The sequence below is a fragment of the Mytilus edulis genome, chromosome 14, assembly GCF_963676685.1.
Source record: "Mytilus edulis chromosome 14, xbMytEdul2.2, whole genome shotgun sequence".
NCBI classification, from domain to species: Eukaryota; Metazoa; Mollusca; class Bivalvia; order Mytilida; family Mytilidae; genus Mytilus; species Mytilus edulis.
The window spans coordinates 36,211,935-36,227,922 of NC_092357.1; the positions used below are offsets into that span (position 1 = coordinate 36,211,935).

The 15,988-nt window shown below is 33.7% G+C and overlaps 1 protein-coding gene across 1 annotated transcript in view; it reads left to right on the forward strand.

The window, feature by feature from the left end:
• LOC139502676 (E3 ubiquitin-protein ligase TRIM45-like) overlaps positions 1-15,988 on the forward strand; it is a 101,382-nt gene that overhangs the window by 57,178 nt on the left and 28,216 nt on the right. Inside the window, exon 2 of the mRNA XM_071292209.1 lies at positions 4,967-6,021. Within this exon, the coding sequence (XP_071148310.1) occupies positions 4,976-6,021 (1,046 nt within the window). The 5' untranslated portion in view covers positions 4,967-4,975. The remainder of the gene's footprint in view (positions 1-4,966; positions 6,022-15,988) is intronic.

Genomic DNA, 15,988 nt, shown 5'->3' on the forward strand with positions numbered 1-15,988 from the left:
ATACATCACGAAAGTGTTTGTAATTGGTAGTGCTTAGAGTATAGAGTATATCAAAACATAATGCCCTGCTAGTATTCACTTTCCCGATAAAGTACCAATAAAGTCAAATATAAATACAAGGGGTAAATAAAATGGAAACAACACTGTAAAAAATTTCAGAGGCAGACCACTTCCTTCTGAACCCACTCGCACTAGTAAACCATCAAATCGAAAAACATATATGTGAATGAACAAATACCGAGTCACTCCGAGAGTCATACGAAATCACTATTTATTTGAGAATATAACGAGACGTTATTTTATATAACTTTGGCTCATTGATATTTCGTTCAGACACTGATGACGTATTGCACAATCATCAGTGAAACAGCTTCGAGCTCTTGAATATCGTATAAGCTGAGAAGTGTATATTCCATATGCAGGTGAAGATGGAATATTGCTGCTAAGATAAAGAAAATTGATAGTTTCAAGATTGAAATCGTCTTTCCCCCTGTGGTCAATGTTGAAGTATATTTCAAGAAATGAAGAAAACATTTGTTTCTATGATTTTGTCTATATCTAGTTCTGGGAGATATATTAATGCGTACCCAGTTATAAAGTTTGTATGGTTATCAACATGAAAGAAAAAAAAATATGAAAATAAGAAAAGGTAGACCACGAATCAAAGGAATCAAAAGCCTACCACTGGCTAGTCCACAAACTATAAGATCCCTCTTTATTCTCAGCCTTTAACAGTGACAATATTCCATGGCTGAAAAGTACTTTTATTTCAACAGTTGACATGGTTGAGCTGTTTTTGCAATTGTATGACTTAAAGGGATGGTATGGTAAATTGCAATGAGACAGAAGAAACACAAAAAAGAACACAAATTGAATCTTTTGTTTTGTAAACGACAGGTTTATACAACATATGCTAAGCATTACAAAGTACAGAATTCATGCTATGTGATGTGAATATATTGACCGAAAACAATAAACATTCTACAATTAAAAACATATTTGTTTCAGCGAAATAACTGCAAGCAATACTTACTAAAATTCATGCGTCTAAAAGGCATTTAGGATTTACTAAGATTTACTGAGTTATGATAGTAAAATTACGAGATTGCTGGAATATGATAGTGTGGTGGTTTAAACTATTTTTTTTTATAAATCTTAATCTTCTATCTCTCTTACATGACCAGATGATTAGTATAACGTTAATAAAGGAACATACAATGAAACCAGTTAAGGCAAACATATAATTGTAGTTCAATTGTTAAGAGGGGAAAACGATAATAAAATAGAACGATTACAAAAAGAAAAATGCTCCCAGTAAAGTTATCTCTCTTTTTTGGTAAATTTGTAAACCATATACTTCAGCTGCAAAATAATCATTGTTTTTAAAATGCAAACAATCGTCCTTAACTGAAACGACCATCAATTACATGTTTTGTCGAGTATTTGGTTTTCAGAAACTTTCAGGACTTTCATAGATTTACCGTTAACCCCTCATAATTTCCGTCCTTAGAGTAAAAATGTGTTCCAATTAGAAGAACATTCACTATAGAAGAGGGACAAAAGATACCAGAGGGACAATCAATCTCATAATCGAAAATAAACTGACAACGCCATGGCTAAAAATGAAAAAGACAAGCAGACAAACAATAGTACACATGACACAACATAGAAAAGTAAATAAGAAGCAACACGAACCCCGCCAAAACCTAGGGGTGATCTTAGATGCTCTGGCGTTTATCGGTGTTTTCACTGTCTATATAACTTTCCTCAATTCTTTTCAAAATTACTGATTCGTTACGTAAAATATGTTAACTCGGCCCTAATAAATCTGATCTGGAATTATGATCGACGTAAAAAATGATGGAACAGACGTTGATTATTATGCAATTTTAATTTTAATAATAGTTAAACAAAGAAAACACTTGTTTCTGTCATGCATAAATATATTCACCTTTATCAGATTGTAATCATATTTATGTTGTAATTTAGGGGGATGATTTCTAATAATCTAACTCTAAATAAATTAACAACAGCTTTGCAGTTTGACGTTTACTTGTCACTAACAAAAGATAAGGTGACGTCGCCGGTGTGACGTCGACCTTTGATACAATATTACTTCCGATACTCTGCCGGTCCCGTGATCTTCTCGACATTCTCGGGGCCTCAACAAATTATTTACGTAGAAATGAAAATTGAAAAATAATTTATAAACTACATTAGATAAAGATTAAAGTCTATAAATTAAAACAAATCACAAATGAACTAACGTAGTTCATAAAACAAAATCGCTTTACAGTCCATATTTATCGCGAAACACATTTCTAATTAAGTATGCTTGATAATTATATTTAGAAAGTCCCCAAAAAAGTTTAATGTTATCTTTCATTGTTGTCGTGTTTCCATGGTAACTTTGCATAATCTTTGTTGTCACGAAAATTAAACGAAGTCTTTATATAGTTCTCTCTTTCGTGTACTTCTTCAGATTCTATTTCTTGAGCGTCAAGCTTCCTTAACGCTTCTATTTGTATTCCTCTATTTTATTTGAAATAAGTACATTAAAAATACTTGACGCTGTTGATAAGTGTGATTTTTCTGAATGTACAGGTCCAAAGAGTAAGTACCCTAGTTTCGATTTGACTACGTTGGGTCCTTTCAGCGTACAACTTTATCTTCAACTATTTCCAAATAAAAATCGGCTCCAATTAATAGTAAAATTTCGAATGTATCCTGTTGCGTATCTGGATGTTAGAGCTTAAGTTCTTGTAAATAGTTATTGTTCCTGTCAATGAAACAAATGTGGTTCTGTAACGGCGTAGCTATCATAGGAACGATTAACACCGGTATCGGGATTTTTTTTCAGTTTCAGTTTCAACATAAACTGTGGCTTTATCAAGTCGCCTTGTATTAGTATTGGTTTCATTGAATGACGAAAGTTGAATATGTTCGGCTCCTTCTCTCTGCAGGTTTAATTCACGCTCAGGACTTTCCGTTACAAAAGTCCTTTGAGCGCCTTCAAAATATTCGTATCAGTGCAATGAACATCTGACCAAACAGGGGCCACGGGAGTTTTCAACAATGCTTTTGAATGAAACTCTGCTGACGAGTGTAATATTGTTCAGTCTTCTTGTATTTCGATATTCTTCAAAAGATTTACTACAGTTGAAGTAGATGTCGTATTTTCGTTCGTGCAACTGTGATTAGAATCATTCGTGGTTTTCGCATCTCTGGTCGAGGTTCGCGGTGTGTTCAACATTATAACATGAACAGATGTGGTGTCGTTTACTACAGTAACGACATGATCTTTTTTCCCGATTTCCATTCCTTTATTTGATGTGTACCAAGGCAGTTGAAGCATAAATTGTTACGTTTAACAATAGCGAGACGTTCATCTAAATCGCGTATTTTCTGGCAGTTGGCGGGCGAATGAATATCTTTGCAGAAAATGCACGGCTTAGCTGTTAAATGCTGATTTGCATTTCTTGTACTTGTGTTGTGTTTTCGTTGTGATTTAGCACCGTCAAAAAGGGTTGAAAAGTCGAAATATCACTATCTGTGCAATTCGTCCGGATTCCATAATTTGTATTTCTTTTAGTTTACTTCTTCCAAGGATCGTAATAGCCAATGTGTAGTACCATGCTCCCGCGCGAGATACTTTCTGATTTCTCCAGGCAGTTTAAAATTTGTTGATTATAGTCGGGACTTATAAATTACCGTATGAGTCCTTTTGTCTGTCCAAGCGTTTCAAGTCTCTTAACCAACCTCTCCATTTTGTCGTACAAACTACTCATTAGGTCATTCCGGCTTGGCGTTATATCAAGCAGTGCTTGCAGGTGTGCTATTGTTTTTGTGAGTCTGTCCAAATCTCTCTATCAGAACATTTACGGCTTCGGCATAATTAGCGTTAGTTAGAGAAAATCCGGCTAGTTTCTAAGTGATTTCGTTTTTTAATTGGGCCTGCAAATAGTTAAACTTTTGAATATCTTTCAATGTAGGGTAAAGTTAATTTTGGCAAACGGTGGCTGCTAGATATAGCGAACGGGACAGCATAACTTGACGTAGGAATTGATGTAGCAATTTGACTTGTCTCTGTTAAAATTCGAGCGGCATCATTAGACTGTGGCAATATCGGGGCAACGTAACTTGTCTGTAGAATTTCTTCTGAACTAGTAGGGATAAGCGGTAAACTGTCTTCATTCAAAAATTGAAAAGACGAATGTGATGCTTGATTTGAAATAGGTTGTGATGTTTTATCTATGAATATCATAAAATGCATCAGTTTTGTAACAAAATCTGTGGTATACTCATCTGTGTCTACGATTTCTGTCTCTCTATATCCTTTGTGTCCGATTCGTTCACAATTTATTCATTCAGTGTTTTGAGCAACTTCTTCTGCTTTTGAAAATTTTCATATGTGGCTAATAGCTCATCTCTGTCGAAGTCACAACTTTCTTTTGCGTCGGGAAATTTTCGTATAAGTCTGGTAATGGAACTACGATTGCCCGTTCTTATAGATTTCAGCCTTTGTAACTCCATTAGTCACGGCACTAAATTAGGGGACGATTTCATATAATCAAAATAAATAAACAACAGCTTTGCAGTTTGAAGTTTACTAGTTACTAGCAAAAGATAAGATGACATCGCTGGTGTGATGTCGAACTTGGATACAATATTACTTCCGAGACGTTGCCGGTCCCGCGGTCTTCTCCACAGTAATATCAGCTGCTTAACAAAATATGAGGCTCACTCGATCAAATCATCGAATTGTGACTCGCAGCTGATATTTCACAATATCAATGTACAGACAACTTGATTATCGGAACATTTCAATCAGGTATTGTCAGAATCGGATTTAGACATTTCCGATAAATCTTTTTTTTATTTGGAAGTAGAGGAGGGCCCTCAAATGAATCAAAACCAAAATATACATAGAAAATTAAAATTAAATCTGCTTTCATGTTGTTTTCAGGGATTCCGAATGGCTACAGGCAAAATAATACCATGTGGTCCATGTAACGTTGATGACGTAACTAAAAATGCTTGGAGATGGTGCACTAGTTGTGAAGAAGGATTATGTGAAGATTGTGAACACGTTCACAGAAGAAGCAAAGCCTCAAGAAACCATAAGGTTATTTCAATAGAAGATTACAGCAAGATAGAAAATGTTTCCATCTCTCAGGTATGTGAGCACCATGGAGAAAACCTGGAGTGGTTCTGTAAAAGTCACGACGAAATCCTCTGTGTAGCTTGCGTCCCGTCAAAACACAAGGCATGTTCCGATGTTGTACCAATAAGTGAAAGTTCAGCAAATTCTCGACAATCTGCCTCATTATTTGACCTTGAAGAGACGATTGAGGGAACCTTGAATAACGTGACACTTTGCATCAAGAATCGTGAATCTGCTACAAAGGAACTCGAAAAACAAGAAACGGCTGTCAAATCCATGGTTCTTCAAACAAGAACGAAAATAAACGTCCACATCGACAAGCTACAAGAAAACCTATTACACGAACTTAGATCAACATCTCAAGCATGCAAATCAAAATATATGAAAATCCTGCAGAAGCTAAAATCAACGCAAGAAATGCTTACCAAAGTAAAGGAAGAAACAAAATATATGAAACAATTTTCTTCTGACATACAAGTATTTCTTGGAACACGGCAGGTAAATAAGCGGATATCAAACGAGGTGGAGTCCATCAAAAACGAAATCGGTGCTGCCAAGGATTATGAATTAAAAGTATCTATTGATAGCCTAATCGAAAAATTATCCAAGGACGTTGAAGAGTTTGGTAAAATAATGGTGTCAGAATCCGCAACCAACCTTGATTTTGGAGACCAAAAATTCGATCAAGCACAAATTGGGATCAACATCTCAACGTCAAGAAACATATCCGACATAAAACTTCAGCTAATTAAAACATTTCAAATGAAGGGTAAACAAAAATTAATTACAGGTTGCGTCATATTGCCTAATGGTCATTTATTGATGGCGAATTCAACAAACGAAAATAAACTCGAAAAGTATAGCGATAGAGGTGAACATATCCGTGATATTCAAGTATCTGGCCGGCCATACGATATTGGCGTGATGAATCTTGATCGCATTGTCGTGACGTACGGGGACGCATCATACATAGAAATAATGAATAGCAGTACTTTCAACGTTCAAAAGAAGATCAGTTTACAAAACAGCTGTTTCGGAGTATCTCACGAGGATGGGAAACTTTTCGTAGCCAACGGAAGTGGCATACAAGTCATTGATCTATCAGGAAAAGAAACGAAAACATTGAAAGACGTATTTAAAGGTATAATTTACATCAAGTCGATCAGAGACAAGATATTTTATACAGATTACAACACACACAAGATACATTGTTGTCATTTGAATGGGGAAGATATATGGCAAAGCAAAATTGACAGCATAGTATTTCCTCTCGGTATAACATTAGACAATTACCATAACGTTTACGTTGCGGGTTGTATTTCAGAAAACCTAACAATAATACAACTTGACGGGAAAGACAGTAAAACATTACTGGCAAAATCGGAGGGATTTAGGTATCCGCGAGCTGTGGACTTTGATATGAAAACCAACACATTACTCATATGCTGTGAAGGAGGAAATGCTGCGTTGTACAAAGTCGTTTAGAACTTTTAACAAGCAATTGATCATACCTCTGCGTTTTAGAAATTTAATTATAAATGTACAAAAAGGGAATGACATTTTATTTTCAAAAAAGTGAAAATTTTGCTTTTAATACGACTTTTCATGAACAATATCTCGTTATATGTTGCATTTTTTGTGTGTAAGGATAGGAGATATCTGTTTTGTTAACAAGCGATCGATTTTGAATTTTACTGTAATTAGTATAAGCTTTTGTATATAGGAATACATTAAATGTATAGACATTTATCTTACCTCCTACACATTTCTAGAAATACGATTGGTTAAAACGTCCTCGTGGAGACCGTGTATATTCAAAATAAGGTTAGTAGGGAGGCGGGGGTTAATTCAATACACGGTTAGTAGTGGATTTACGACTTTGGCACTGTTTGATTATTTAAAAGTATTGAAAGTTCTGTTTAATATTGTCATATCAAGGATGTTGATAATAAATAGTTATTGCTTTCATTATTTTTTTAGTGAGACAATTTGAAGAAGGTTCTTAAAATTGAATACTTGAACACTTGATGTTCTTTCACTAAACAATTCAAAATTTGGTGACTATGTGGAACGCATCTATCCAATCGAACTAGAGATAAAGGATACTACAGATACAGTTAAGTCGGCTTCATATCTTGACTTACATCTAGAAATTGACAATGAGGGTCGGTTGAAAACAAAACTTTACGACAAAAGAGATGATTTCAGCTTTCCAATTGTGAACTTTCCATTTCTAAGTAGCAACATTCCAGCAGCACCTGCATACGGGGTATATATCTCCCAATTGATACGATATTCCCGTGCTTGCATTTCCTATCATGATTTTCTTGATAGAGGTTTGCTGCTCACAAGGAAGCTATTAAACCAAGAGTTCCAAATGGTGAAGTTGAAATCATCCCTTCGTAAATTTTACGGACGCCATCACGAGTTGGTTGACCGTTATGGAATAACCGTTTCACAAATGATATCGGATATGTTCCTTACGTCGTAACTACAATCCCCTTCCCTTTCATGAATATGACCTACCGAATTAGACTATTTACCGGATTTGTAATCACTTAAGCAACACGACGGGTGCCACATGTGGAGCAGGATCTGCTTACCCTTCCGGAGCACCTGAGATCACCCCTAGTTTTTGGTGGGGTTCGTGTTGTTTATTCTTTAGTTTTCTATGTTGTGTCGTGTGTACTATTGTTTTTCTGTTTGTCTTTTTTATTTTTGGCCATGGCGTTGTCAGTTTGTTTTAGATTTATGAGTTTGACTGTCCCTTTGGTATCTTTCGTCCCTCTTTTAATATAGAAATAAGAATATGTGTTATGATAGCAAATAATACAACTCTAGTCTTAGTTCAACAAATAAAGATAGTCGGTAAGATAAATTCGTTACATGGTGTGCTAGTGACCTGATATGATATATACATAGTCAGTAAATTCCATTTGGGGTTTGAGCTTCGCTCTCACCCTATATGGAATTTACTGACCCCGTATATATCATATTAGGTCACTAACACACTATGTAACTAATAGTATTGAATATAAGGTATCTATATATCAATAATTGTTCACAAAAATGAAAAGAAACGTTTTAGCTGATATACATGATGTAATTTTCAAAAACAGATGAGATAAATACGTTTGTTCTATATCACTTTCAATTGGCTGCTATGTTTATCTTAACATATCAGCTTGGCTGTACTGTTTTTTTCAATTGTTACGAAAGGAATATATTAATGATAATCTTTTAATAACAAATTTTTTACAGAAAAAAAAGTTCCAAACTGTTTACTTCGAAGAGGTTAATGAAATCATAATAAATTGCCATTGTCACAGTGCTGTGCATTGAGAGAACCACACAAAATGCATAACTTTGTCAAAAAGAATGAGTATATCGTTTTTATAGCAATAACAAAACTAAAATTTGATATAAGCTACACACAATCGTTTCGACATTTTCACAGGTCATGAGTTCCCAATGGCTAATAGACAATGGATATGTTCCGGACCATATGAGTATTTGGACCAAACACGTATGGTCCAAATACCTATCTTTTCCGGAACAGATACATGAGGTATGATTATTACCACCTTTCAATATAGTTACAAGGTTTTCCCTGGTTTATTGAATTCAATTTGTTTTGTTAATATTATAGAAAGAAAATACAATATATGGTTGTTACATGAATTTTAACTAAACGTCAACAATATGTGCCTAAAGTATCTTTTTTTAACATATCTGTGATGTAAAATAAAGGTACGTGATGTATAATATAAGATATTATATATATTTATTGGTCATGGCGTTGTCAGTTTATTTTCGATCTGTTCATTTCCCTATGCTATCTTTTGCTCCTCTCTTAATCACTTTCATATTTGTATGATCACCTTTAGGAATTAACAAGCATATGAATTATTGTATGGATAAAATGACATTTTTATTTGTTGACGTGTGAATTGCGTATTTGCAATAGTATTTTTATAGGAAAATAATTGTATTAAAAGTTTTTGATAATTTGAAATTTATACTTAACTTTAAATATAGTTCCATTTAAGACAAAGTAAAGCCCTTGATTGGTGTTAACTTCATAATATATCATCATTTATCATATACTTAGACTAAATAACATATGATTTTTACTGTATGATAATAGTATTAAATTAACGTAAATTCCATATTTGTCCAATTGGTGCTTAGCGGGCTCATATGAAAAGTTTATCACATGCTTCAATAGTTATCATATGCCCTTCCGTAACGTTATCGCATGGCATTCCTCTGATACTCGGCAAATTCCGGAAAATACACCTCAATGCGACGTTTTCACTGAAATACATTACAAAATAGTGTACAAAACAATTATTTGGATACTGGAAAGTGTATTTTGTAAAATAATAATAATAAAAAAAAAACAATCAAATTATAAAATAAAAGAATTTTTTCAAAAGTTTCAAATATAATTTAGAAAGTTACTTTGAAAAAACAGTTGATTTTTCCAAACAGTGTTAATTATGTATATTGATGAATTATTTTTTTGTCGTTCCTTCCTTATGAGAATGTTTTTCTTTTCTGTTGAGGCATATGCTAGAAAGATTTCATATCGAATGTACTAAATTCTGGGTCCGATGTGCGTGAACTTTTCACTCTTTGAACTTCTATTTGGGAACCACGCAAAAGGATCAATATATGAAACTGTTATTTTCTCCATTGTTGAAGCATCTGATAAAAAGATCATAACATGTCATTTTCCACATCGCATGTTTTATCAGCCTCGGTCAATATTAGTCCTCGCGCCATGCGGCTCTTTGCCTGATATTGAACCAAGGGCTGATAATACATGCGATATGAAAAATGCCATGTAATAATCTGATAATATTGACTAGTATGTAAATGACGAAAAATATTCAATTTGTGACCGAAAAACATTGGTAATTAGTTCATGTGCTACGCGCATTCGTGAATTAATGTGTTGTTAAGTCATTTGTTGAATATGTTTCTCTATTTGAATTCTTCGATTAGTTATTCTATAATTATCGATTACTTAGTATTAGTACTTATGCAGATACATTGCATTTGTAGTACAGTCAACGACAATCGTGCTGTTTCATTAGGGTTGAAAATATCTTATCATATCTTAATAATCTGTATGACGTCGCGATATCAATTCCATTTACTGTATGACGTCAGTCCAAATATATATAATCTGTATGACGTCCTGAGTTGAGGTCATGTCAAATTGCTATTCTATATGACGTCACGACACATACAAAAACATCTAACTTCCTTTAAAATCTTTTTACCTGACAGATATTTGTTGTTACGTTTAAGGGGAACAGAAAAATAGGGACAGTCCTGAAAATGAGTCATCATTACAAAAATCGATAGTGATTATAAAATACACCATTTCAAACCGTTTTCAGAAAGAACCAATGGCAGCAACAGTATTATGTGGACCGTGTAGGTATAGAGAAGTCAAAATGAAGGCAGCAAAATGGTGTACTAATGTGACAAAGGAGTTTGTGAAAATTGCGCAAAAGTTCACAGAAGAAACGAGATATCACAAAACCATCAGGTTATTTTGGTATAAACGAATTGTTATGTGATGTTTGTATCCGGTCGAATTTCCATGCATGCTCGTATCTTATATCAATAACCCATGCCTCCAAAAATGCAAGAGAATCAAAAAATTTGTCTGATTTGGAAGATTCAATTAGGGGAACACTGCTTAATATAAATCAATACATGGAAAATTGTAAGTATGTTAAAAATAAAATAAAAAAAAAAAAGAATTTGATATAAACCTTAAACTTCTTACGCAAACAAAGGTAAACGAAAACCTTGACATACTTCGAGAAATATTTCCGACTCAAAGGTTCAGCTAATTAAAGAATTTGAATGAGATTATGAAAATATGGATTATGGAGTATAAGTTCAGGGCTGTGTCATATTGCCTAATGGTCTTTTTTTATGGCAAATTGCAAACCATCAAAATGTTTAACAGTATGCAGTAATAGAGATGAACATATTCGCAATATCCCAGTTTCACGCCGTTTGAAATTGGGCTTATAGATTCAAATAGCATTGCTGTTACATACACAGATATGCAGTACTTAGAAATTATGAATAATATAATATTCGAGTTTGAAACAAAAATCTATTTACTGGACCATTGCATGGGAGTGTCTCAAAGGGACGGTAAACTTTACATAGTATGCCGTTACTATATAATTCACGTCCTTGATATATCAAGCAGAAAACTCGAAATTTGGAAAACAGTTCTGAAAATTTATTTTATATTTTTGATATCGCAACTAGCAAAGACAAGATATATAGAAATACCAGAGAATACTATTTATTGTTGTTCTATGAATCGTGAAGAGTTATGGCAGTTTGAAAGTGAATCCATTACTAGTCATTGCAGTATAGCAGTAGACGATGAAGATAACGTAAACGTTGTACGAAATAGGTCCAATAATTTAACAATCATACAACAGGACGGAAAAGACAGTAAGATATTACTGGGCGAATCAGATGGTCTTTATCAGCCGAGAACTGTATACTATGACAAGGAGACCAAACAAATATTCATTTGCAGGCAATATGACTGGCATGTTTGGTTGTACAAAGTGGTTTGAAATATTTATATTTAGAATAAACAAGTATTTGAATTTCTACTATCGATACTATTATATTCTATTTACCTTGTGTTAACAGAATACTGTGACATTCTAATGTTCTATTTTCCTTTTGGCATTTGATTCATTATTTGTTATGTTTTGATGATGGATAATTGTATGATGATAATACAAAAACTACGTTACTGTCGTTCAGCTAAGTGGTTCACTTTGTTTTATAAAGAGTGTTGTTCTCCTCCACTTATCGGTATCTCAATGAAGATGGAATTGTCATACATGTCCTGAATTTAGTCAAAAGTATTATTATATCAAACATGATTGTTCTGAGCTCTTGACTATGATATTGAAATATATCATATATAGATAGAAGATAATAGATAAGTAAACACGTTGAAAATCGTTGTTGCCTTTAAATATAATTGAGAATGGAAATGGGGAATGTGTCAAAGAGACAACTGCCCGACCACAGAGCAGAAAACAACCGAAGGCCACCAAAGGGTCTGCATTGCAGCGAGAAACTCCGGCACCCGGAGGCGTCCTTCATGTGGCCCCTTTACTAATATGTATACTAGTTCAGTAAAAAATGGACGTCATACCAAGGCTCTTGACTTAGGACAGGCGCAAAAATGCGACGGGGTTGAATATGTTTTTTTTTCAGATATCAACTCTCCCCTATACCTCTAGCTAATGTAAAAAAAACAAACGCACAACAATACGTACAGTAAAATTCAGTTGAAGAAACGTCCGAGTTCGATGTCAGAATATGAAACAAAAGAAAATAAACAAAATAGCAATTATATATAAATATCGACAGACTACTAGCAGTTACTGACGTGACAGCTCCAGACCTTAGTTAAACTGAATGAATAATGAACGCCATACTAATTTCAAATTGTACACAAGAAACTAAAATTAAAATAATACAAGACTAACAAAGGCCAGAGGCTCCTGACTTGGGACAGGCGCAAAAATGCGGCGGGGTTAAACATGTTTGTGAGATCTCAACCCTCCCCCTATACCTCTAGCCAATGTAGAAAAGTAAACGCATAACAATACGCACATTAAAATTCAGTTCAAGAAAAGTCCGAAAATTGAATGTGAAATACCTGAACGTATAAGAAGTCTGCATGTTGAGCTATATTTACGAATGATGTCCTTATACCGATGATAAAATTTAGTAAATGTTTTGACTAGTTTGTGATATCGAAAACCCTGGTGTAATAATTTTTCAGTAATACATAAATTTCTCTCGTTAAAATCTAAAACATTGTTACGTACACGAGCGAATCGTACAAGTTGAGATATATAAACACCGTAAGATGGTGACAAGGGAACGTCACCATCTAAAAATGGATAATTAACGATAGGAAATGAAAAATCATCTCTTTTATCATAAATTTCAGTATTCAGCTTTCCGTTAGTGATATAGATATCAAGATCGAGGAAAGGGCAGTGGTCATTGTTAGTATTAGCTTTATTTAAAGTAAGTTCAACAGGATAAATTTCTTTAATATACATACTGAAGTCGTCATAATTGAGAGCCAAAATATCATCCAAATATCTAAAAGTATTATTGAATTTGTTTATCAGATGTTGTTTCGATGGGTCTTTGCTTATTTTTGTCATAAATTGTAACTCATAGCAATACAAAAACAGGTCAGCAATAAGTGGTGCACAGTTAGTCCCCATTGGAATTCCGATAATCTTACGATATACGGAATCCCCAAAGCGAACAAAAATGTTATCTAGTAAAAATTCAAGGGCATATATAGTATTAAAGCATGTCCAATTGACATAGTTTTTTTGTTTATTGCTACTAAAAAATGACCTAAAAGAGTTTGAACATATATATTCACATTCTGACTTTTTAAATGCCCATTTAATTAGGTGTTTGATTTTTTTCTTAATGAGAATGTGAGGCAATGTGGTATACAGGTAGAAAAATCAAAACTTTGAACAGATTTAAAATCACCAATATAAGCATGCAATTTATCAAGTACTTCCAACGAGTTCTTGACACTCCAAAAGTAATTAATTCCACTATTTTCGAAGGCCTTATTTGAACAATTTATTATCAGGTTTTTAATTGTACCAAGTGTGCTGGTAAGAAGAATAGACAATTTAGTAGTGGAACAATGGCTTGAAGACGAAATAAATCTATATTTGTAAGGTGTTTTGTGTAGCTTCGGAAGCCAGTACATAGTTGGGACTTTCATTGTATTTGGCTCTGCTTGTAAAGCGGTAGCTAAAAGCTTATGTTTGTTACAGATGTCGTTTTCTGAAAATGGAGATTGGATGTGAAATACCTGAACGTATAGCATGTCTGCATGTTCAGTTATATGTACGGATGATTTCCTTATACCGATGATAAAGTTACCATTTTTCATATTGTTTTTGGTGTTTTATCTATAATCTGGAGCAAGAGTTTACATGCTGAAATGTCTCGCCTGCTAAACTGAACACTGGTTTTATATTGAAAGTCCTCAAATATAAAGCTTTAATAAGTGTAACATTACCTCTTCATGATTCAATTAATATGAACAATTTTAGAAAAATCAAACAGAAATATATCCTACACCCATTCAATAGACCAAATATAGTTGACATATTGCTTAAAATTTCGTAGAAACAAGCTTGACTAGCTATAGGAAAACTTAATTATGACTAATGTACTATTAAAATCAGGTCAAAGTCAAATGAACCATGCCAGATTATCATGTACACCTTACAACCAATCTATGCATTGAATGTAGTAGACACATTGCTTATAGTATATACGAAACACACTTAACCATGAAAATTCAACATTGACTAATGAATCATGAAAAACAGGTCAAGGTCAACATGCTACCTGCCAAACAGACATAACACATTGCAATTACTTCACATACAACATATAGTTGTCCAACTGCTTTTAATTTAAGATAAACAGATTAAAATATTGAAACTTAACATTGAGACATGAACCATGAAAATGAGGCCAAGGTCAAATAAAACTTGCCAGATTTACATGACCATCATAAAATATTTCCATACACCAAATATAGTTGCATATATATGTTGTATGCGAATTTAAGACGAAAACACAAAAACGTACCTTCAACCACTGAACCATAAAAGTTAGATCAAGATCAGATGGCACCTGCAAGTTTGACACGTGCACCTTACAATCATTAAAAATCAAACCTGGTTCAATCCATAAACTTTTTTTATAAAATCTCTTGTAGCAAGTCAGGAATATGGCAATTGTTATCAAAGAGTCCGTTTCTGTGTATTTTGAAGGTTGTTTTTATTGCAGTTCAGTGTTGTTTTTTTTTCCGCTTTTTTTTTCCATTATAGTTGATATGTTTTCCTTGGTTTTAGTTTGTTACCCAGATTTGTTTGTGCGTAATAAGTTTCTGACTATTAAAAAGCAGTATACAAATGTTGCATTAATAATGGTTCCCTATCGTTTAAAAATAAATTGCGATAGACTCTGAAAGAATTGCTTAAGTAGAAATAAGGCGACTGTGGTTTACCGATGTTGAAATCTCGTAAAAAGATTTAAAAAAACAAAAACAAAAAACAGTAAAAACAAAACAAAAACAAAACAAAACCGCAACAAATCAAAGAAACAAACGAAAAATGATAGAATATATATGATGAACCCCAAAGGAGTGAGGTCCGAGACCAGTTAGCCGTCTCTTGTCATGATTGTATCACACACCATACGAATTTACAAACATTTAAATTGCCATTATCGGATATATGACACAAACAGTAAAAAATACAGGTTCGACAACTTTACTAGTAACTTAAGACTTAAAACGCACAAAACATGTCACTAGTGGTTTTAGACAACGACACATCTTATTAGTCATCAAATCATGATAGTGACCTTAGAATGAGTGAAGTGTAAGATTCTTTCTCGGAATTCTGTTGGTGCAGTTTTTTTAAGTGAAAATAAAATCCTTTGTTGATGAAGTATGTACAATGTGCACATGTGTTAGTGTTACATTAAAAAACGGGAAGTGAACAATCGGATATTTAAATCAAAGTGTTTCCAATATTATTTCCAATTGTCCATCTGTGTCAATATAGGGGAAACATATCAAGATATGACACAAAATTTCGGTAGCATCTTTAATCAGAAGGTTACAAACCAAAACTGAGGGATTCGCATCAACTCCAAAAGAAGTGGGACTGTGTGTGTTGACAG